This window comes from Panthera onca, chromosome A2 (genome assembly GCF_046562875.1).
Source record: "Panthera onca isolate mPanOnc1 chromosome A2, mPanOnc1 haplotype 2, whole genome shotgun sequence".
In the NCBI taxonomy this organism is placed as follows: domain Eukaryota; kingdom Metazoa; phylum Chordata; class Mammalia; order Carnivora; family Felidae; genus Panthera; species Panthera onca.
In genome coordinates this window covers 62,256,271-62,280,310 of record NC_138340.1, presented here as the reverse complement: position 1 = coordinate 62,280,310, position 24,040 = coordinate 62,256,271, and the positions used below count along the sequence as shown (strand labels likewise).

The following is a 24,040-nucleotide window of genomic DNA, read 5'->3' as shown; positions in this document are numbered from 1 at the left end:
GGACTCTTGGTGTGAAAGCCAACGTGTGATGGGTGACCCCAGTTTAGGGAAGCCGTGTGTCCACCAACTGGCCAAATGGAGAAGGGCGCAACCCCGAGGCCCATATGAGGCTGTATGAGCTCGGCCACCCCAAAGATGGGGTCCCACTGCCCACTTGGGGGCCGGCACAAGGGGAGCCAGGAGCACAGTTCAATGACACACACATCCAGAGCCACCAGGACTGAGCGAGGACGGGTGGGGACACTCCCAGGCCAGCTGTGCGGGGCAGGCCCAGGGGAGGGGACCAGCCAGACGCCAGCTCCTCCCCAGCCCCGCAGGAGGCCCTGCCCTGAGACCCTGCCTTCACCTCCCTCCCTGGGCTGGCCCGACCTGTGGCCTGGATCTACCGGCCTCACTCAGGGTGACCAATGCCATCTGTTCCTCCCGAAGGGCCCCCAAATATTCCTGCCAAGCTCTCCTGGCAAAGGGAGCCTGCACATGAAGTGTCACACTGATGAAGTTTTGGGGTGATGGGGGGGGTGGTCCAGAGCTGACAGCCCGGAAAGAATTCTTGAAGACGTCTTTGGTGCATAAAGGTGGTTTATTAAAGCATGGGGACAGGACCCATGGGCAGGAGGAGCTGCACTGGGGTCATGATGGGTAACTCATCATATACCCTCAGCTTGGGAGGGGGCGGGGATAGAGTAAGTCTCTTAGGAATTTTGGAAGCAAGGTTTCCAGGACCTTGAGGGGGTCGCTGTGGCCAGGGAAACGCCATTTATTACCATTTAGTAAAACCTCAGTCCTGAGACCCCGCGGGTGTATATCGGGGGCCCTAAGCCTGGAGCATGATGCCAGCATGTGTCCTGGGGCAGTTGAGATAAAGGAAGGAGCCTTACAGGGTCCTTGAGGTGGGGTGATGTGAAGCTGAGATTCCCTTCTGTCCCCCGCAGTGTCATCATGGAGGCAGCTGAGCCCCTCGAGGGAGGTCACTGCGCCGGTTTCAAGGACTGGTCAGTGAGCCGTAGGCAGTAAGGGGATTTGATGTTTCGTTTGCCTCAGTTTCCCACGTCACCACAGCAAGCACTCGAACCCCCTTCCTGTGTTCTTGGGCGGCCAGGAGTGTCTGAGGAACATCACACAGATCCACGGTGGGAGTGTGGGGGGGGTGCTGTCCGCCTGTGCTCTGCCCTCAGCCCACCCCACGCTCCCTCATCAAACTCATCTCCACACTTCACCACACGTGTCTCAGGTGTGTTTTTATTTCAAATCCCCCGTGGCAAGGTGGGGTGTTGTGGTCAGGGCCCCCAAACTGCTAATATGTCCAGGCACACCGGCTGGAGCCTTGGACCCCAGAGGAAGTTCCATGCGGGGACCCCCAGTCTGGAGCCCTCGCCCCCCCCCCCCGCCCAGGCAGAGGCTGTGGGGGTTGGGGTCGTCAGTTCCATAGCCCAACAGTGGCCTTCGAAGCAGCAGGATGTGCACATGCCGATTACCTTTCCTTCATCAAGCTGACCGGAATCCCAATGCTGACAAAGCTGGAATTCAGGCAAGGCTTGGGGTTCCTTCAAAGATGTGTCACCTTACCCTGGTCCAGCATCACTATATAGTCCCCAAAGAGAGATCCCTGCCCCACTAGGTCCCCTTCACCTGCCTCTGCCGGGCCGGGGATCCGCTCACGTCTCTCTAGGTTGTTAGAGAAGGCACCTACTCTCGCTTTTAGTTTATCTTACACATTTCGGGGTCTCTTCGCATGCTCAGAGCTGCTGGATTTGTGAGGCCAACAGGCCCCCACTTTAAATAAATCTCATATTATCCTGTGACTTTAGCAACAAGCGGGGGTGGGGGGAGCCATAATCAGAAGTGTTTACACAGGCTTTATTTTTTTTAAGCCCTCAAACTAAAATTAATGAAAATTATTTCCTGCATCTCAACAAAACACGACCTATTTTTGGCCCCTAAAATTGTTTTCGACTTGAACTGATGCTTGCGCTCTTGCCAATCTTGATAATTGCTGCTCCGTCATGGCTCCAGCTAATACGTACTTTGTTAAAGTGAAAACAAGAGATAAAATCAGAAAATGCGGATTTGTATCTTCATCGTACATGCACGCGCACACACTCACAGACTCACACACACACACAATCTCCCAGTCGCACATGCTCACAGGCTTGTGCATATATGTGCACCCGCACACGCGTGTGCACACGCTTACACCCACGTGCACGGTCCTCAGGAAGTGTGTTTTCAGCGCAATGGCGAGAGCATTTCCACTGCCTCCCGAGAAACCTTCCGTCTGCTCTTTAAAAGCAGCTGATGTGCCCACACAGAGGGACACTTGCCCAGACACCCTTCCATTAGCCTACACCACCAGTTCCCGGTTCAGCCCAGACCCCCACTCAGCAGACACTCTCCACGGGGTCCGGGAAGCCGGACCCTCCTAACAGCACACAGGTGCATTTGCATGGGGCACATGACTCGGGGAGGGTCCCCCGACATCCTGCACGGACGTGTGGCTAAAAGAAATGCCCTCCAGATCAACACAAATTATCGAAATAACAATCAAGAGGAAACGAATGGGTGGCCTGCCACGGGAGTTGGGCCCTTGTGACTCTGCCCTCGTTGTAGGCCGGCGGGTGAGCCCCAGGGACCCACGGAGTCAGGCTGCAGGCAGGCGAGGGGTGCCCTGCGCTGTGCACGCACTCCACAGAGAATCTGTTCTCCAACTCAGGTCACTGCTGCCCAAGTCAGGGCCACTCTGCCCGCCCCCCACCCTGGTCAGGGGCAGGGGGTCCATGCCTTTAGAAAACATCCGCTTGGAAGAGAAAAGAGGGGCAGCCTCAAAGAGCAGTCTGTGAGTCTTTGTGGGTGACCCCCAGGGTAAACCCCACCCGTGTGCTCTGGTGAGAGGCGGACAGGGTTGGGGGGGGGGGGCATTCCACCCACACCCGACACCTCGCCAGGCTTCACCCTGTAAATATCTGGCTTCCTTTTTTCTCCTACATCCTCAAATTCAGAAAGTAACTGCAACCTCCTCAATGTAGTGAACAGTGGCCTCTGTGCAGAGAAGGGCTATTTGAAATCACTCTGGGAAACAGTGTAGTGAAGGCCAGGTCACCGGAGATCTGCGACCACTCCGGGCCAGGAAACCACAGAATGCATCCCTACTGTTGCAAACACCCATTGTAATGGCCTTTTCCGAGGGGCCCCGGGTCGGATCGTCATCTGCAGAACTCATACAACAGCTGCTGCAGGGATGAAACACTACAAGCCAGCTGAGGTGCCCAGCACAGCGACGGGCACTGCGTAAGTGTCCGATGAGTGGCTGATCTTGCTTCTAGTTCCCCATATCTGCCCCCCACAATTCAGCTGCCAGAGGACCAGCAGCAGCCCATCCTGACCCTGGCCCCAAATCAAGGCTCAGCCTTCCCCCTGCTACCCCTGAGTTTTAGATCCCTGAGTCTTCGGGTGGCTAGGACACGCAACCCCACTATCATGGGTCAACACCCTCAACATCCCAGTTTTCCAGGAGGCACGGCCAATACACCAGGCTTTCCCCACCTTTTAAGCATCATTCCGCACCTGGGTTCAGGAACAGGTATCAGAGGCATGAGCGAGATCTGGTCCCTGCCCTGCAGAGGAGAAACAGACAGGAAATCAAGGTTCTTAAAAGCCAAATAAACTCTACGATAGGAGCACAAGGAAACAGGCAGTAATGAAAAGTCTGGCGGTGTGGGGAAGGCTCAGCGGAAGATGTGACTTCTCACCAAAGCTGTCAGAGGCAGGGAACGGCCCGAGGGCCTCTACACAAGTGAGGTGATGCGAGGATGTAACCCAGGGCAGCCAACAGCTACACAGGATCGTTGCACAGAGACGAGTCAGGTCAGAGGTCAGCAGGGCTGCTGCACCAAGCCTGGAATTTATCTGATAAGTAACAAATTTGAACGAATAGACTGCATCAGAAATAACTACAGGTGTCTCCAGCAGCTACACCTCCAGGTGGGTTTTCAAAAACCTACACAAAACATTAGAAGGACAGAGAAAAAATTAAAAGAGAAAAATATTTGCAACCTGTATCACAAATGATTAATAGCCTTAAAACATGGATCTTCTACAGAGAAGAGAGAGGAAAATGGGCAAGAAACCCACAGGAAAGCGGGCTAAGACATGAAGAGCTGACAAACGCGAGTTGGAAGTGACCTTCAAGTCCAGGAAAAGACGTTCAGCTCACTCATAAAAGGAGGAAAGCAAATCCCAAGTTCCTCAGACACTTGAATAGCTGGGTTTGAGCTGAACGTGTCCACTTACACACAGGTTTTTTTTTTTTTTTTTTGATAAATACCATACGTCACCGCAAACGTTATGTTCTCTTCCTTATGATTTTTAAAAAAATTTTTTTACGTTTATTTATTTTTGAGAGACAGAGCACAAGGGGAGGGGCAGAGAGACAGGGAGACACAGAATCCGAAGCAGGCTCCACGTTCTGAGCTGTCAGCACTGAGCCTGACGCGGGGCTTGAACTCACGAACTGTGAGATCGTGACTTGAGCTGAAGTTGGATGCTTAACCGACTGAGCCCCCCAGCCTTCCCAACCTTTCTTTTTCTCCCACCCAAAAAGTAGCTGCTATCAATCCAGTGTTTCTCCTTTTTGTAAAATCGCATTTCCAAATAATAAGAAAGAGAGACAGAGCATGAGCGGGGAGGGGCAGAGAGAGAGGGAGACACAGAACCAGAAGCAGGTTCCAGGCTCCAAGCTGTCAGCACAGAGCCCGGTGCAGGGCTGGAACCCACGAACCATAAGATCGTGACCTGAGGTGAAGTCAGACGCTCCACCGACTGAGCCACCCAGGCTCCCCTTCCTTATGATTTTCTTGACAACATTTTCTTTTCTCCAGCTTACTTATTGTAAGGAGACTATATATAGTAGACATAACATACACAAATACTCAAAACACAATACACAAAACTAAATACACAGTGTTACTCAACTGTTTACATTATCAATAAGGCATCCAGTCAACAGTAGGCCATTATAGTTAAGTTCTGGGGGGAGACAAAAGTGATACATGGAAAGTCAACACCCTGAACCACTGTGCTGTTCAAGGGCCAAGTGCACACTGAGGTACAAGTTCTCACCCATCAGACTGGCAAAAATCCAAAAGACTGACCGCTTATAACAAGGTAAGACAGAGCAGAAAACGAGCAAGACTGCCAGGAGGAGATTTTCTGGGTTGGCATGCAAGGGGCTGGAATCTGGAGGACCCTGAAGGGCTAGCTCATACGTCCTGACAATTCTCCTACTGGAGAATCTGGAAAGAGAGAAATCTCCATAGTTCTGAAGTATTTAGATCCAAAGGTTTTATTACAGAGAGGACTCTGGTGTCACCTGCAAGGTGTTTGAGACCAGAAATGAACTGCACGTATGTAACATGGAGACGAGCCATGGCGCCCCCTTAACTCTGGATGGGCCATGGTCACGGGCTGCTCACTCCGGCCGCCTGACAAAGCGCAGTGCCTGCCCTCACCACTGTCCTTTGTATTCAAAGTCAAACATATAATAAAAAATTATCAGACATTCAGAGAAACAAGAAAATAAGGTCCATAATAAAGAGACAAAGCAGGTTATAGAGATATGCTGAGAAATGACACAGATTTGGGGATTCACAGACAAGGATTTTAAAATAGCTGTTACAAATATACTAAAGTAACTAAAGAAGAGCATAAGGATGAATTAAAAGATGGATAATTTCAGCAAAGAAATGAAAACTACAGAAAAGATCCAAATGGAAATTCTAGAATGAAAAAATAGAACCATCAAAATTAAAAACACATTGAGTTGGGATAATGGAGGCTGAACAAAACAAAACAACCAGTGAACTCAAAAATAAATTCACAGAAAGGATTCACACTGAAGCACAGAGAGAACAGAAAACAGGTATTGTGGCGCATCCCCGATGTAGACAGTATCAAACGTGGTCGTGTTCACAGAAGGAAGGAGGTTAACAGAGCAGAAGAATCTGAACAGATAACGAGCAAGGACTTGCCAACATTGCCAGTCATCAGGCTGACAGTTGAAAAGCTCAACAAATCCCATGATGGGTAAACACAAAAAAATCTACACCAAGCCACGTCCCAGTCAAACTTCTGAAAACCAGAGAGAAACTGGGTAAAAACACCCAGAGGGAAAATAATCATATTCTGGGTAACACCAAAAAGAGAGGCTAGTGGCTTTTCCTAAAAACAAAGGAAACCAGAGTGAGGAACATGAAATATTTTTTTTCAAATGTTGAAGGACAGTATTTCCAACCCTAAATTCTATAATTGGCAAACATATCCTTTAGAAATGAAGCTGAAATAAATCATTTCCAGAAAATAAAGGAAGCTGAAAGAATCTGCAGCAGCAGATCCTACACTGAAAGAAACACCACAGGGAGACCTTTGGGCCATCAGGATCATCCAAGACGAAAGCACAGGTCTCCTGGGAGGAATACTGTGCACCAGAGGGAGTCAACATGTGGCCAAGATAAAACATAGAAAGATGTATGTCACACTATTAATTCTTTAAAAACCTTTTTTAATGTTTATTTATTTCTGAGAGAGAGAGAGAGACAGAGCGCGAGCCAGGGAGGGGCAGAGAGAGAGGGACACACAAAATCCGAAGCAGGCTCCAGGCTCCGAGCTGTCAGCACAGAGCCCGAAGCAGGGCTTGAACTCAGGAACGGTGAGATCATGACCTGAGCCAAAGTTGGACACTTAACCGACTGAGCCACCCAGGCACCCCCAGACTATTAATTTTTTAAAGCAAAAATAATAACATTGTTCTGTGTGTTTTGTAACACATGTGTAAGCAAAATATATTATCTCAATAGCACAAGAGTGGATGGAGGCCCTGGTAATAGAATTACACTGTTCTAAAGCTTTTACATGGAGAAGTGGTCCAGTATTAACCCGCAGTACCCTGAGAACGGTTTATAATGTCTAAAGTCAACAATCAAAAAAATACAAAAAAGCCAATAGAGGACATGAAGTAGAATACCAAAAGGTATTTAAAGAATCCGAAAGGATGTAAAGAAAGAGAAGCAGGACAAAGATTCAATGGAACAAAGAGAAAGTAAACAGAAAATGGTAGACTGAGCCCAGTCACCTGGATGATTGTATTAAATGTTAATTAACAAAAAAGTTCAATTAAAAGACAGAGATTAGAGGACTAGGTTCAAAAATAAAAATCAAGACCCAACTACCTGCTATATAAACAATGAACTTTAAATACAAATGCACCATTAGGTTTAGATTAAGGGATGGACTATACATACCTGGTAGACACTGGTATGAGAAGGCTGCAGATGGAAAATTGAAGGATGGAAGAAATCAGAAGAATTGTGAGACTATATCCAAAGGAATACTAACTATATTAAAACAAGAACACTAACATGTTCTGGAACTCAGAATCTACAGAATTAAGACATAATAACAACAACAGCCCAGAAATCGGGGGGGGGGGGCACAAATATAAGTAAACTTTCTGAATGTGCTTTCATTGCACAGAAGTAGGATAAAAGTATCAACCAATATTAGAAGTCTATTGATTAAGAAGACCTTTGTAGTTTCTAGGGAGCATTGCAAAATGACTAATGAAGAACTTTGAAACCAGTAGGAGGAAGTAAGAGTACAGTCGTGGAAATTAACAAGTGGGACGCCACTTCTGACTTCGACGGAGGGAGATTTCCCGAGCTCCTCTATCAGCCACGTTGACTGCAACTAACAGGTGTAGTAACTACAACTGGGTCAGGTAGAGGGGAGCCACCGCATGGAAAAGTTGCCCATGATGGAGTGTTTCCTGGTGCAATGATTCCTCTGGCCTCTCTCAGTGTTGCCCCAAGCACAGAAGAGGCAAAACTGGCTTTCAGGCCAGAGCAACAGAGAGAATTTGCCTCTCAAGCTAAGAGCGTCAGCGGGAAATGCCTGTTTTCTTTCATTCTCTTCGCTCTGAGCTTTGCCCAGAGGCGTGGCCCCGGCCGGGAGCTACAGCTACGGCTGTACAAGAAGCCACCAGGGAAGGGACGTCTGCAGGCCAGAGCCGGTGGGTGACCCCAGAGAAAGGCTGCCTGCTTCTGAGCACGAAGCTTCATAAGTCCCGGGCTCAGCCAAGGGGCACAGAGTAGGACAGACCCAAGGCAGCACAGCAAAACTTTGAACACAGAGCCGAGATTAGAACCACGGGCCACAGATGGTGAAACAGAATTTGTGACTGATAACCAAGCCGAAATCCCGCTCAGGGAAGGAAGCAAACAAAAGCATTGGCATTCTCCAGGAGATGATAATGGGACCCTGCACGGAGAGTCTGAGGAACGTGACACTCCCCATGGGGAGGACACAGTTAGAAACACCAAGGGAAGTGAACAAATTTCTAGAAGAGAGACAGTGGACAAAGGCCAGCCTCTAGACAGCCCAAACGCAGAAATGATCAGACTTCCAGCAGCTTCTATCACCACACTCTGTGAGGCCAAAGGAAAAACTCCAAGTGAAAGACAAGATTGGGGTTCCCAACAGAGATAGGAAGTGTTAAAAAATAACCCCATGGAGGGGCGCCTGGCTGGCTCAATCGGTTAAACGTCCAACTTTCGGCTGAGGTCATGATCTCACAGTTCGTGAGTTTGAGCCCCGCGTCAGGCTCTGTGCTGACAGCTCGGAGCCTGGAGCCTGCTTTGGATTCTGTGTCTCCCCCTCTCTCTGCCCCTCCCTTGCTCATGCTCTGTCTCTCTGTCTTAAAAATAAATAAAACATTTAAAAAATTTTTTTAAATAATAATAACCCCATGGAGATCGGAGAGGAGAGAAATGTGGTAAATGAACTAAAAACTCACCTGATCAGCTCAATAACAAAATGGACATCATAGGGGAAAGGGCTTTGTGAATTTGAAAACAGGGTAGGTAGAAATTGCCCAGTGTGAAGAACGCAGAGAAAAAGAAAACCAAAAACAGTGACAACGATAATCAAAATAATACGAGAGAAAGAGGAAAAGACTGGTATGGAAAAAAGAATTTGAAAAAATCTTAGCTGAAGACTTCCCCAAGGTGGTGGGTGAATAACACAAACTTAGAGACTCAGGAAGTAAGAAATACCAAGGATATTAAGGAGAACCTCAAATGAAACCATACCCAACATTTCATGACCCAACCGCAGAAAACAAAAGATAAAAGAAGGAGCTGGAGAATGTGACACATTTCATGACAGGGAACAGGGATGCATGTGACTGAGGACACAGATCAAAGGGAAGGAGGCTTTGCTGAGTGGCGGGATGCCCACCCAGATGCCGGCATGCATTCTCTGGGACCTCCGGGGGAAGCTGGACCTTAAGGTTCCTCCTGCCCTGAACGTGAGCACGTGCATTCCTGGGCACCTCTGAGGTCCGCATCAGAGCCGGGACACCCAGAACAGGGAGAGGGTTTGGAGAGTGTGCACAAAATGCCCACACGGCTGACTCTGGGTTGAGTGTGGATCTATAGCCTAACTGTAGCTCAAGATTGAAAGCCACGTGAAACTGGGCACTCTCTCTCCGGACCCGAGGCAAAGTCCTGCAGTCAAATCCCCTGCTGATGTGTCCCTGTCCAGGCTTTCAAGCAGAAGTGTAGACTCTGTGGGTGGTCCCAGGGGAGACCGTGGGCTCCGTCTACAATGTAAATGCTTATACAGCGCTTCTCAGAAGTTCTTTGAGGCAAATTATCTATGCATAAGTCAGTTTTATTTTTTTTTTAATTTTTTAAATGTCTTATTTATCCTTGAGAGAGAGAGACAGACAGACAGACAGACAGGGTGCAAGCAGGGGAGGGGTAGAGAGAGAGGGAGACACAGAATCCGAAGCAGGCTCCAGGCTCTGAGCCATCAGCACAGAGCCCGATGCAGGGCTCAAACCCACAAACCGTGAGATCATGACCTGAGCTGAAGCCGGACGCTCAACCGACTGGGCCCCCCAGGTGCCCTTTGGTTCTACCTTTTATAAAAGCCCTTCAGTGTCTCACTATAAAGTAGACATGACTACCCATGACAGCTTACTCTTTATATGCATCAATAATGTTTCAGGGAACATTATTGTAGTGATGATTTTGAAAGCTTGATTATTGATGGGAGAAAATAGCTTGGGTAAATTAAGCTTGGGTAAATTAAGTGATTAAAGTAAATCACTTTACTGTCTAATTTCAAATACTTGTAAAAGAATAATTAATTCTTAAGTGGGCGAATTAAAAACAATAAAGGGACAGAAAGGGAGCATGCAAACAGCTGTCAAAAGGAACGGACATATCTAGGGATCCCTGGGTGGCTCAGTCAGTTAAGCGTCCGACTTTGACCCAGGTAATGATCTCACAGTTTGTGGGTTCGAGCCCCGCATTGGGCTCTGTGCTGATGGCTCAGAGCCTGCAGCCTGCTTCGGATTCTGTGTCTCCCTCTCTCTCTGCTCCTCCCCCGCTCACGCTCTGTCTCTCTCCTTCAAAAATAAACGTTTAAAAAAAAAAGAAAGAAAGAAACAGATGTACCTAAACTACTATCAAATGAGTGGGTTACACAGCAAGGAATCAACAGGACAAGGAAGAATATTAACGATGACAGGGTGAGAGTGTGGCTTCACCAAGAACACGGAGAAATTCTCCAAGCGTCTTCCGAACTCAGAGCCTTAAAATACATGCAGCAAAGGCTATCAAACTGGAAGGAGAATTGATTTTGGAGTTAAGTGCTGTGGCCCCTCAGCTGGCTTGTCCTTGTCCCTGGCCCCCATCACCATCCAGCCTCCTCTCTGGGGGAAACCACTCCCGGCCGAGCCACCTCCTGGGCCAGCACCTGCTGCTGAGTCCAGGGACCGGGAGAGTCATGCTGACCAGTCTCACTTTAAATCCCCGACACCCCAGTGGGTCCTTCATGCTGCCAGGACCCTGTGCCTCTTTTCAGGGCGGCCCTCTCCCCAGTCGCACCTCCACACCTTCCTCTCCCCCCACCTCACACCCACTTTGGCTTTTCTCCTTCCTCACTACTGGCCCAGGCTTCTTTCTTCTGACCTCTCAACCCTCAGGCTCATCACCGGCCCTCTGTCCACCACGGCCTCACTCACTGTTTTGGAAATCGCATCAAATCTCATTGCTTCAAATTCAAAATGTATTTGTATCTTAAGGCTGCCTTAATCAATCACCGCAAACCGGGGACTTATTACCTCCTGGTTCTGGAGGCCAGGAGTGTGAAAGGAGGGTGTGGGCACAGCCACTCCCTCTGAGACTCTGCACAGGGTCCTCCAACCCCACCCCCAGCTCAGGTGGGGACAGCCCCCTGGGGCATCCGGGGCGTCTGAGGCACTCTCCTCCCATCTCTGCCCCCCTCCCTCCGCATGTTGGTGTCTCTCTGCTTGCGTGGCCACTGGTCAGTGGACTCAGGACCCACTCTAATCCTTCATGACCTCCTCTTAACTCGAACAATTACCTCCTCGAGGACCTACTTAAAACTACGGTCACATCCTGAGGTTTCCCGTGGACAGGAAGTTTGGCTGACACTGTCCAACCCAGGACGGGCCACCCTCTGCCTGCAAAACCATGCGGCCCACACACAAAGCACATTAGGCTCATCTCAGTACCCTCCACTCCAGAGTGAACTCTAAATCCAAAGTCTAAGTACCATCCACTCAAAAAGTTCCAGGCATGGGGGGGCATGGGGGGGCATCTGGGTGGCTCAGTCGGTTAATCAGCTAATTCTTGGTTTTGACTCAGTTTGTGAGTTCGAGCCCCACGTGGGGCTCTGTGCCGGCAGCTCGGAACCTGCTTGGGATTCTCTCTCTCCCTCTCTCCCTCTCTCTGTGCCCCTCCCTCTCGCTCTAAATAAATAAATAAATAAATAAACTGTAAAAAAGTTCCAAGCCTCATTACCTAACCACCCAAATGGCCTGGATGGGTGATCCATCCTGGGCAAAATTCCTCTCCCTATGGATCCTTTAACCTAGAAAACATGCCAGCTGCTTCCAGAAAACACGGTGGGACGGCATGGGCCATCCCAAAGGGGGAAGACTGGAGGGAATAAAAGGGCGATGGGTCCCAAGAAAGTCCAACACCCAGCAGGTGGGGCCCCAGGAAGACCTGTCCTCTGGCTTTCTCAGGGAGCTTGAGCCACCTCCAAATTGTCGGGCCAAACAGGACACATGGACTCTGGCGTCCCCAGCTCCAGACTACGGGTCTCCAATGGCACCAGCACCACCCTGCTGGTCGACTTCTGTCGTCCCTTCCGAACCTGAGAATTCCACCTCCACCAGGAGACACCACTCCCTCCGAGCCCCTCGACCCCTCCAGGCACCCAGAGCACCGGCCCCTGGGTGCACACACCCTTCCTCCCGTCTTTTCCCTTCAGCTGGGCTCGTCCACAGCTGGTAAGACTCCACGGGAAAGCCACCGTCTCTCCGTGACCACACAGGTACCCCCTCCCGGGACACAGACGCCCACTGCCCACTGCCGTCTGGCCCGGCCAGCCCGGGAGACCCCACAGCCAGCGCAGGAAGGTGCTCGGTAACGTGGCCTGAATGGACCGCTGGACCATAGCGGGTGTCACCTGCAGGTCGTGACCATTTCTAGCCACCTGATCAGCAGTACGGTCCTAACGCATCCCCCCAGCCAGAGCACAGAGCCGGGAGGCTTACCTAGCAGGACATCTGACAGAGTGACAGTTAGGTTCCCTGTCCCCACCCCTGTCTCCCCTGGCTGGAAGCTTCAAGCAGCTCACCACCGAGTCCTAAAATGAGATCGCCCCCACGTTACTTGCCTCTGGGAGTTAGGACCTTCCTGTGGTGGGAGAGCCTGACAGCCACACCTCTGGGGACACAGAAGAGGGCTCGGCGCTCCCGTCATCCATGTGCATGTGGAGAGGGACCCTTGGTGACAGGCCAGCCAGGGCCTGGGCAGAGGGAGGCCACATGTAGGCGGTGCTCGTGAGCTACAGCAGGGAGCCCAAAGAAATGACAAGCTCATGTCACCTGGTTAAGATGACAGGCTGACCCCAGCTATCACCACCCATAATCAGGCCAACCGAATTGTGTTAGCGAAAAGGGACGTGTTCTGAGTCTCTCTGATTCCCCTGGCTGCACTTAACTGTACAAGCATTCAGGTACCTTGGAGGGGGGGGGTCTTTCCACTGAACATCCCCCCCCCCCCGGGGGGTTCATTAACCACCACCACAAGATGACTCAAAGTCTGACAAAATTAACCAGCATGACACCTAGCTCAGTTTCAGCCCCTCCAAGTCCACCCCACGACATTTACGATCTTGGGCGGGGAGGGGAGATTCCTTGCAGTTTTGTCAAATAAAAAGTGACTCAAGACTGAAACATGATTCTCCCCACGTCGCTGCCCCCTGCCACAGACTCACCTCGTTGTCGCGAGACCTCACGGAGCGGGGGACGACATCCCTGCCGCACGTGGTCATGGAACATTCGCGGGAGTGACGAGGCAGCCTTGGGTTACCGCGGTCGCGGCGCCCGGCTCTTCGACGCCCCCTAGGGTCTCCGCGCGGAACTGGCTCCTGCTGTGCGGCCCCGGCCCCGGCGGTGGGGGGAGGGTGCTGGGAAGCCCAGGACCAGGGGAGGACCCGGGTGTCCTCCCTGCGCTTTCCGACCACACTCGGATGGCAGCGCTGCAAAAGGGCCACACTGCCTGGTGACACTGGCCTAAACACAGAGGCTCAGGAATCTGGCTGCGCAGCCGGCTGTTTCAGAATCCAGGTCTCCATGGATAGGAAAGGAGTCGTGCAACCAACCCGGAGGGATTTTTGTTTGTTTTTTGCTTCCTCTAATTTTCCAATGCAATTCGAGACCCTGTTCTGGGAGGCTGAGGGAGATAACACGCAGCTACAAGGAGGGATGGGGGCGGGGGGCAGCCAGGAGGTGACGCACGGTGTGCGGTAACCTGGACGAGTCCGCACAGCCTGCACGCTGGAGTGAGAGGGTGGCTGTGCCTCCGCGGGGCTGGGGACGCAGGCCCCTCTGCGCATTCCAGCTCTCTCTTCCTGTGGAGCAAGTATTACTCCTGCTTTATGTCTATATGCCAAGAGTACATCGGTCCCCAATTCTAAAGGGAGCCCGCACACACCTACCCATGTGCGCACCTACACACGGCAGGGCAGAGAGACTGTGGGTGCGCGATGGCTTCGCCCACAGCCCCGCAGGGGGCGGGCCGGGCTGGAGGGGGGAACGCACGGGGGTCCCCAGGGGCAGTTTCCACTGCAAACTGCAAAACGGTCCTCCAAGATACCTACCCACCTCCTAGGGCAAGTATCCATTTCCGAGAGAGTCCAGGAAAGCCCCTTCCCGCGGGGGTCTCTTCGGTTTGCATTGCTGACCCACTTGCTCTTGGCAGAAGAGCCTTGGACCCGGTCGTTGTCGATTCAAGCCTGGACCACTGGCGCCCTCTGTTGGTCACCGAGGGAAGGGGCGCGCAGACACTTGAAACCACCGGGCCGGAGCGCGACCTCGGGGGCGCAATTGCGCCCTGGGACTTCCACGCTGGTGCACAGGGTTTAGATTGCACAGGGAAGCGAGAATCCCAGACACTCTCCACTCCAGCGGACCGGAGGCAACCCAGTACAATGCGGCCCGGAAAACGGTAGTAAAAGTAACCAACTGTGAGGCCTATTCGGTTATTAAATACACCTCGGCGGTGCCCGCCTTATTCTTTTAATTATTTTCTTGTGGTGGATGTAAATAAACTCCATGTGAAAACATAATCAGGGAGCGTCCCTCCGACAGGAACAGTGGTGACGTCAATCTCTGGCAAGTCTCCTAAGGACCCACTCGCTGCCAGCCCCCTTTGCCAGCTGGGGACTTGGCAGGAAACACCCAGTGAGGCTGCACCGCTTTGAGGAGCGGGCCTGAACCGGGTGGGGACCACGTGCGCACCTGTACGTCCCGGGGGGTGGGGGTGGTCGTGGGGGGGCTAGTGCAAACGGCCCCACGCGTGCAGACAGAACCAGAGACCTCGATGCAAATCGAGTATCCTAACTCAGACACGTCCCACAACTGTCCCGACCCGAGGACTTAAATTTTGCAAAGCTTTGCGAAGTACACCCGGGGCGGAGCGAGCACGCCAGTGTCCCCGACACCAGCTCTCGGCGGGGCGGCCTCACCCAGACCCGCAGGCAGACGGGCGGCGGCGTCGGGGTGGCCGGAGGCGCCGGGAACAGCGGGGTGGCGGGGCTGCCCAGTGCCCGCGGCCGGCGGGGTGGCGTTGGGGCCGGAGTGCGCGCGTGGAGCAGGTGCCTGGGCGGCCGCGCGCTGCGCGCCCCCGCCCCTGCCCGGCCGCCCGGCCGCCCGGGGCGCCGCGCGGGCCCCGGAGCCTAGTGCGCGCGGGCCCGCCCCCTCTCCCCCCACCCGCGCGCCGTTCCGGGGCGTGTCCTCGGCCACCGGCTTCTATATAGCGGCCGGCGCGCCCGAGCCTCCCAAACGCGAAAAGGACGGCGCAGCGCGGAGCACCGGCCACCGCCTACCCTGCTCCCGCAGCCTCGAGCCGCGCGCTTTCGCCCGGTCCCCGCGCGCCCCGGCTGGCCGAGCAGCGCGCCCTCGCCGTGGGCGCCATGCAGCGGGCGCGCCCCGCGCTCTGGGCCGCGGCGCTGACCGCGCTGGCGCTACTCCGCGGGCCGCCGGCGGCTCGGGCCGGCGCGGGCGCGGCGGGCGCGGGCCCCGTGGTGCGCTGCGAGCCTTGCGACGCGCGCGCTCTGGCCCAGTGCGCGCCGCCGCCCGCCGCGTCCGCGTGCTCCGAGCTGGTGCGGGAGCCCGGCTGCGGCTGCTGCCTGACGTGCGCCCTGCGCGAGGGCCAGCCGTGCGGCGTCTACACCGAGCGCTGCGGCGCTGGCCTCCGCTGCCAGCCGCCGCCCGGCGAGCCGCGCCCGCTGCAGGCGCTGCTGGACGGCCGCGGGCTCTGCACCAACGCCAGCGCCGCCGGCCGCCTGCGCGCCTACCTGCTGCCCGCGCCGCCCGCGCCAGGTGAGCCTCCCGCGCCGGGTGCGCGGCCGCGGGGGACCCCCTGCTCTCCCCGCCCCGGGTGCTGTGTGTGCGCGGAGACCCCCGGCCCCGCGAGGCAGGACGCTCGCCCGAGGCCCGCCCCGCAGCCGGCCCTCCGCGCGCCACGTTCTCGGAGGGCAGAGCGCCTGCAAATTGCCGAGCGCTTTCGGCAAAACTGGGTCAAAGGTTCTGTGGCTGCGAGGGAGCGGAGCCGAGGGGGCGGTCACGGACCGACCCCGTGCCCGGGAGCATGTTCCCGCTCTTGGTGCGGACTCAGCGCGGGACGTGGGCTGGGACGGTGCGGCCCACCTCCGGAACGCGGCTTCCGCGTCCCCCAAACCGGGAGCCAGCGTGCTTGTGCCAAGGATGCGGCGGGAGCCGGGGGAGCAGGGAGGTGGTCGGGGCTGGTTTGGACTGGGGATGGGTGGGCGGGCACGTTGTGGGAAATGGTGTCCGTCTCTAAGATGGCAACATTGGCGCAGACCAACGACGTGTCTCGCGGTGTGCGGGAGACAGTAAGGTGGGAATCCGGTACTTGTATCTTTCGCGTTTGGGAACTTGACGTTCAGAAAGAGGTGACTCTCCAGGGTCCCGAGGCAGGGAGGAAAGTGAGTGCTGAACCCGGTTGCCACGCCCCGCATCGTCCCCCTTGGTCGCCGCCCCGGCCCCCCGTGCGTGGGTGGCCCCAGACCGAGGCCAGGTGCGGGTACTGCGGGGATGTGGACTCGGAGAATTTCAGTGATGGTGAGGGGGGTGGAGTCAGCCTCAGGACTGTTTGCACTTACTCCGAAGTGGAAGGGATGGGGTCCCGCTAGTGGGGGGGCCCAAGAGGACAAAACCTAACGTTTGGCAGAGTGACTCCACGGGCTCGCCCGCGGTCAGGCGCGGGGCTCTGTGAGGGACATGAGTTGTTCCCTTGGAGAAGAAGTGTAAGCGGAGTCCGCGGCTCTTCCTCCAAATCTCAGCAGGGTCGGCCACCCTCCCGGTTCTGTGAGCGAAGTTTCTGAGACCCTTTATGATTTCAGTTCTGCACACTTGCACGCAGGGGTGAGGCTCTGTCTCTGGAGGCAGGGCTGGCTCCGTTGATCCCCGAGACACGGACACCATTCCAGGATTGGTGGAAACCCAAAAGTCCGGTTGCCTAAAACGTGCACCGTTTTAGCCAGCGGACCTAAAATCGCTGGATGGGTCTGTCAGGGCAATGAGGTCATTTGCTTGTGTGCACTTTATTTTCCTAATGTGCTTTCTGGGCAGACGGTGACTTCACGTTCCTCTGGACACGGCTGTGCTTGGTTAGGCTGCGGTGGGCGTTGGGATTACTACGTAGGAGCACCACAGTATTGGTTGACACGCTTCACTGTAAAGCGACAAAAAGATCTACAATTTGAGGAGACCCGTGGGGGGAGGGGAGTTTAAGTGGCAGCCAGAAGTTAAGACCGTCTGTTGCTTAAATTCCGAGGTTTTCTGTTCTTGCCGACGTCAGCAGGCATGATAAAGAAAACCTGGGAGGTTTCAGAAACTACTCAGTTCTTGGAAAAGAAATGCAGATATGTTTATTTACATATTCTTAGCATCTCCTTTGTTGCCGGCAGTTCCCTGGAAAAGAAGGGGAAAAAAAAGCCCTAAGGTTCAAGGAAATTGAAACCAAATTCTACCTGTTGAGGAGTCTGTCCGGCTCCGCTGCCCCAGACGCCAGACCCATTGGGAGCTCGGCAGCTCCTCCCCTCACCCACTGGGGCTCGCTCTTCCCTGGTGAGGAAGTGGAGCCTGGGAGAGAGTGTTCCCTGAGCCCCAGGGGAGTGCACCTGCCCTGGGCGCGTCCCACGGAGAGCACGGAATCTAGCTGTTCACTGGGTCCTCTGGCCAGCCTCAGGGAGGCCTGTGTTCCTGTCACCTAGAGCCGCAGGGCGTCACCACATGGGGCTGGCCCCTGGGCGGCAGGGCGCTGGGGACCCCAGGGGTGGTAGATTCTGGACCAGACAGCGGCCCAAGCACCCCCTCCCGGGAGGGAAACCCTAGCACTGCTTGCTGATGACCTACCAAAGGCTCCCCCATAGCCACCCCCGCCCCCACCATCCTGGAAAAGGACCCCAGACAGCGTCTGGCTCCGCATCCAAATCCCAGTGACACAGCGGATGGTCCAGCACGGGCACAGGCGTCAGGGCGCCGGTCGCAGAGGCAGCTAGGGAGGGGGTCCTTCTCAGGGACGGAGGGCTCCGGCCCGCGTGGGGTCTGTGCAGCTCCTCTGGGCGCCCCAGCCCCTGCATGGACAGTGACAGATGGGACCAGGGCACCAGTGGCACACCACCAAACACGCCCAGAGCCAGGGGACCTAGCCGGCCTCTGAGGGGAGCTGGTTTTGCCTGGTGGCATGAGGCAGCGCTGGGATCAGAGGCCCTGGGGCTTGTCACCTGCAGATTGCTGCCCCCACCTGGCGCCTTGGACTCAGCGGGGCGTTGGTGGGGACAGAAGCGCAGGTCCCCAGGCCCGGGAGGCTGCCCTGGGGTAGCCTGCGGGGTCGGAGGTGCACCCCCTGCTGGTGGACGGTATCAAGCCCTGCCAGCTGGGCTGGGAGAGGCCTGCGCTGCACCGACTTGTGCAGTCGGCACATTCCAGTGTCTTTATTTGTATTTTTTGTAAGTTCACTTAACTTGAGAGAGAGAGGGAAAGAGGATGCCATGCAGGCTCCAGGCTGTCAGCATAGAGCCCGACATGGGACTTGAAGCCCCAGCCATGAGACTGTGACCTGAGCCACCTGGGCACCCCCAGATTCCATTTTAGAAAGCGGGCTTCCTGGGCCGCAGTGACTGCCCTCTGCTGCCAGTACCTGGAGTTTCAAGGTTCTTTGGAATCGCTGAATGACATCTCCACTTAGCTGTGGCTCGGTGGCCACGGTCAGGTTTTAAAAAGACCGCTGACTGTGGGTGGCCGTCACATCTGCGTGTCCCTTGCACTTTTCAAGGAAACAGCAGCGAGTCGGAGGAGGAGCACAGTGCGGGGAGCATGCAGGGCCAGCCCTTCCCCAGCGCACACCGGCTGCCTGACACCAAGCTCCAGCCCCTGCACACCAAGATGGATGTCATCAAGAAGGGCCACGCCAAGGACAGCCAGCGCTACAAGCTGGACTACGAGTCCCAGAGCACCGACACCCAGAACTTCTCCTCCGAGTCCAAGCGGGAGACGGAATATGTGAGCGCCCTCCTCTGTCTCCTCCGCCTCCTCCCTCCTCCCTCCTCCCTCCTCCCCCCTCCTTCCTCCTTCCCCTCCTGCTCCTTCCCCCTCCTCCCCCTCCTTCCTCCTTCCCCTCCTGCTCCTTCCTCCTTTCTCCTCCCCCTCCTCCCTCCTCCCCCTCCTACTCCTCCTCCCCCTCCTCCCCCGCTGCTTTCCGTTCCTCCCCCTCCTCGCTCTTCCCCCTCCTCCCCGTCCCCCTCCTCCCCTCCTACTCCTCTTCCCCCTCCTCCCCCGCTGCTTTCCCTTCCTCCCTCCTCTTCCCTCTCCTCCCTCCTCCTGTGTCCTCCCCCTCCTTTTCCCTCCCTCCTCTTCCCCCCTCCTCCCTCTTCTCCTCCCCCCTCCTAGGGGGCAGTGGATGCCAGCCCCAGGCACTGGGTGACTCTTCCCTCCATGGGGAACTTCTGGGGGTCTAGGTGGATGACATGAGCAGGAGCGCCCCAGTGCCCTGCACAGAGATGGTCCATGAGGCTGGCGGTATTTTGTGAGCCTGGTCTCTGACTTGCGGTGACTCTGTCCCCAGGCCTTGCTCAGGGGACCTCACGACAGGGAGCCACAGTCAGGGTCCTCGTGAGAATGGCACGGCAGGTCCCTCGGAGGGTGTGCGGGGCTGCATGAGGCCGCCAGCGCTCCCGAGTGACCCATGGCTCTCCCCCCACCCAGGGGCCCTGCCGCCGGGAGGTGGAGGACACCCTGAACCGCCTCAAGTTCTTGGACACGCTCAGCCCCAGGGGCATCCACATCCCCAACTGCGACAGGAAGGGCTTCTACAAGAAAAAGCAGGTGAGTGGCGTCCTCACGAGTATCCCATGCCCGATGCCCACGGGAGGCCGATGTGCCCTCCCCCCACCCACGGCAGTGTGCTGTCCCCGTCCCCCCCCCCCCCCCCCCGGGGCCCTTGGTTAAGTGTGACAGCACAGGGACACAGCTGCACTGTGTCAGGGGTGACATTGTGAATAACCATCATAGGGACGTGAGGTCGCGGGCCAAACAGTGTCCCTGAGACACCCCCCCCCCGGCCCATCCCGCCCAGTGGTCCTGACACGTGGGCAGCATTGTTACTTGAAGCCATGATAAGTGCGTCTCTGTGGGTCTGGTACTGCATTACAGCCCCACCGGATCTGCAGGATTCGCGAGGCCGCCGCCAAAGTGCTTGTGGCCCTGGCTTCGGTCCCACGGCCCGTCTGCCCTGGCCACCATCTCACCTTCACGCTTGTTCCCGCTCACCAGCAGCACTTCTGCTCCCCGTTCGTCCCCATTGGTCACTCGCTCAGCAGACCCACACCGAGAACCCGGGTGGGCCTCTTGGCGTGTGGTCTGGGACACGCGCACTCCGAGCTGCCGTGCGCCCTGGGACGCAGGTGCACTGGGGGATGTGTGCCCCAGTCCCCAGGTGTGCCTGCAGGTGTACCCGAGGCCCGAGGGACACAGAACTGCCCTGGCCCTGCCTTTCTGGAGGACTCACTCCTACATGCAAGCGCAGAGGGCCCTGAGAGAGCCTCCATGGGTCGGGACCCCGTGGTGGCGCCTCCGGGCTCACTGTGTCCCCTGCTCCCTCCCACAGTGCCGCCCATCCAAGGGCAGGAAGCGAGGCTTCTGCTGGTGCGTGGACAAGTACGGGCAGCCGCTGCCGGGCTTCGACGCCAGGGGGAAGGGTGACATTCACTGCTACAGCATGGACAGCAAGTAGACACTGCTCACCACGTAAGCCTGGGGGCCTGGGCTCGGGGGCCCCAGCGTCTCGGGAGCAGGGGACAGACCCTTCCGCAGGGCACAGCCCAGGGAACCGGGGTCTGAGGTCAGGGTGTCTCCAAGGCCCCTTCCCTCGCTTGAAGGATCTTGGACGTGTTACGTTCACACACATGCAGGGAATTCCAAAAGTGAGCTTTTCCCGCCGGCTATGGGTGGTTTACCTTCCTGGCGGCTATCTGATCCACAGGGACTTGCTCTAGGAACATGCTTCTGACTCAGTGGCGTGGCTGTTCTTTTCTGTAAAACACGTCGGGGATATTCCGACAGCCTGTGATTGTAACACAAAAATGAGATTTTTAAACCCTGCCTTTCAAGAATGCCGTCCTGTTCGATACTATTTTCTCTCTTAATAAGCGAGAGGGCCGTTGGGGAAAACAGAGTGTTTGGTCTCCTCAAGAGAAATCGAAGTAAATAGAGGAAATTTCCCTGTCGAGTTACGTTTGTTTCCCTTCCAGTGGGAAAGACAGAAGTCACGATTCTGGGGGACGGGGGACTCCACCAGCATGTCCCCACTGGCAGGTGCTCTTTGCTTTGCTGGGTGTGTGGGACAAGCCACCAACCCCCCCCCCCCCCGACGTGCCGGCTGCCTGGGTCTTGAACCCCGTTATCTCAGGGCAGGAATCGAGCCTTTTGACGTGGGGGAGTTATTTCAACCTGTTTCTCTGTTTTAGTTCACGTGGAGCTCAGAAACGCCTTATTTTGCACAAGAGACCGCCAAGGACATGATCAGCTGGCTACAGCCCCAATTTATATTTCTTTTTGTGGTGAATTGATTTTTCTTATAACCAAAGTTTAGAAAGAGATGTTTGCAGCTCTAGGGTTCTTCTGGATGGTGGACTGGAGCCCCTTGCGCTCCCCGGGAGTCTGTGAGACGCAGTTTGGCCTTTCCTCTTGCTTCCTTTAAAAATTCGTGTAAGTCAAGCACAGCGCGGCCGGACCCCGCCTGTCCCCGGGGGCTGTCCCCACCTGTCCGCCGGCACGGCTGGCCCTCCGCTTCAAGACCGAGCAGTTGTTACCTCTGTAGAGTGCACGATCCGTCCCCACTCGGCCTCTGTTCTGCAAGAATGGGGACCCCACACCCTGCTGTCTGGACGTCCCGGCTCCGGCGACAGAGATCTTGCAAACCTGCAGGTGGCCTGTCCTGGGGAACTGGCAGAGAGCACAGGTGGAGTCTCACGTGTAAAAAAAAAAAAAAGAGGAAAAAGACCCAGAATGTTCTAGGGAACAACTCCAGAGACACGCGGGGGTAGGGGGGTGACTGGCCTTTGCTGCCGGCTGCAGGGGTGGGGGACCGGGGCAGCAGGACTCCCCTGGAATGAGAGCAACGTTCTTTGATGACCGCAGAAAATAGCGTTTTCCGGTTCAGCAATTCCAGAAAGAGAGTTTTTTGTTTTTTTGACAAGCTCTGTAAAGGCAAAGGATGTTTATTTTATTCTCTCGCCTTTGTCCTCCTTGGCACAATGTAAAAAGAGTAAAAACGGTTTTATTACCTACAAAGACAGATGGCTTGTCGGGGACGCTGGGGGCACGCCCCCCACACTTGGCCTCGTCCCCCCTAAGTCACACATGGGCGCAGAGGAAGTATGTTCTCCACGAGCTGTTCCCCAGATACGCTAGAACCCGTGCGAGATCATCATAGACGAGACACTAGAGAAGAGTGGGAAACACAGCCTCCACCGGGAAGCGGAGCTCTGGCAGGCGAGCGGGGGTGGGGGGGGGATGCCCCGGGTGGTCACACGGGTGGCTCACGGCCTCCTTGAGAACACAAAGGGGTCTCAAAACCTTCTGCCTACCTATTAGCTTTCCTTTATTTTTTTAATTAAGTTTTTGGAAAAAAGTATTTTTGAAAAGTTTGTCTTGCATTGTATTTATAAATAGTAAATAAAGTTTTTACCATAAAGAACCCCCCCTGCCCTGTGTTAGTGACTGACCCTGGGCTTTGTGTCACTAGTGAGATAATGCAGAGTGGGGAAGATGTCCTGAGCACAGAGCAAGTGTCTGTTAACAAATGCCTTTGCCAGTCCGCCCCGGGGGGTGGGGGGGGGGGGATACCCGGGATGGGGGAAACCCCAGCGAGCCCCCCCCCCAGGCCTCTGCTGGCCCCACAGTGGCATCAGACCACACCCGATGGGAACCTGCAGCCTAGGAGGCGGATCGTGGCCCCGTTTCTGCCGAGGGCGTGCCCAGCAGATGGCCGATGCTCCTCACTGCATTTAGGTGGTGTTCCCTGCTGACCTGATCCCATTGGGTAGTGTTCACCACTGGGCGGGGGAACCCACCCTGGACCACCTCTCCCATGACCCTTTGAGCCCCTGCCTGGAGGGCAGTGGATGAGGCAGGAGGAGACGAGACCCCGAGATGCTGGCGGGCGCCCCCCTCAGCAGCCCTGGCAGGAGCCGGCCAGTCCCAGTTCTGAGCAGGAGCCCCCGGGCGCAGAAGGATGAACCACATGTCACAGAACTGGCTGTTTAGAGCCATTACTAACCCACTAAAGAAGCATCTAGGATAGGGCCTTGATGCGCGGGCTGGCCTGGAGCTCTGGAGCTGTCACAGCACAAAGGAGCTCAGGGGTGGCCTGTGGGGTAGGGGGACAGGCCACGGGTGGGTGGGGGCTGTCCCTGCACAGTGCTGACCCCGAGGGGAAGGAGCTGGTGAGGACAGCAAGCCCGTGGGGACAGCAGGTTTCAGGGGGCCGTGGGGTGCACCAGTCTGGCAGGTGTGGGAATCGGGGACAGGAGCTCAGCAGGCCCCTCAGGCGCTGTGGGCTGCGTGTGACGCCCCCTCCGGGCCCCGGGCTGCCTTGTGGGGAGCGCAGCATCGTGTGTCCCCCTCAACCTCCATCCTGTGCCCACTCCCTGCCCCCGCCCTCAGCTCCCCCCACACCCCAGCCACTGTCCCCCAAACACTCATAGAAATGAGCGTGCCTGGCCGTGTGCCTCACCGGGCCCAGGGACACAGCTGCCCCAGCACCCTCCGGGGTCGGAGCAGCACACCCACACATGGAAGAATGAGTCACGAATGAGGAGGGCATGGGAAGGGGGCTTCTGTGCTGCGGCAACTCGGCCA

At 55.7% G+C, this 24,040-nt stretch overlaps 1 protein-coding gene and 1 long non-coding RNA gene across 3 annotated transcripts; one reads left to right on the top strand and one right to left on the bottom strand.

Annotated features, from left to right (window-relative positions):
• Window positions 1-446: 446 nt before the first annotated feature.
• On the bottom strand, window positions 447-15,300 carry LOC132678990 (uncharacterized). 2 transcript variants are annotated; one of them, XR_009609916.3, is made up of 4 exons: window positions 13,369-15,300; window positions 3,541-3,611; window positions 1,476-2,023; window positions 447-1,105 (listed from the first exon to the last, which is right to left on the bottom strand). It is a non-coding gene; the product is annotated as an uncharacterized LOC132678990 (long non-coding RNA). The 2 variants fall into 2 exon arrangements; XR_009609915.3 differs by lacking the exon at window positions 447-1,105 and having other exon boundaries at window positions 1,113-2,023.
• Window positions 15,301-15,445: 145 nt separating this feature from the next.
• Window positions 15,446-22,877, top strand: IGFBP3 (insulin like growth factor binding protein 3). Its single transcript, XM_060632066.3, has 5 exons — window positions 15,446-15,976; window positions 18,957-19,183; window positions 19,886-20,005; window positions 20,787-20,926; window positions 21,646-22,877. The coding sequence occupies exons 1-4, from the start codon at window positions 15,568-15,570 to the stop codon at window positions 20,910-20,912; spliced, it is 882 nt and encodes a 293-aa protein (XP_060488049.1). The 5' UTR covers window positions 15,446-15,567; the 3' UTR covers window positions 20,913-20,926; window positions 21,646-22,877.
• The last annotated feature ends 1,163 nt before the right edge of the window (window positions 22,878-24,040 follow it).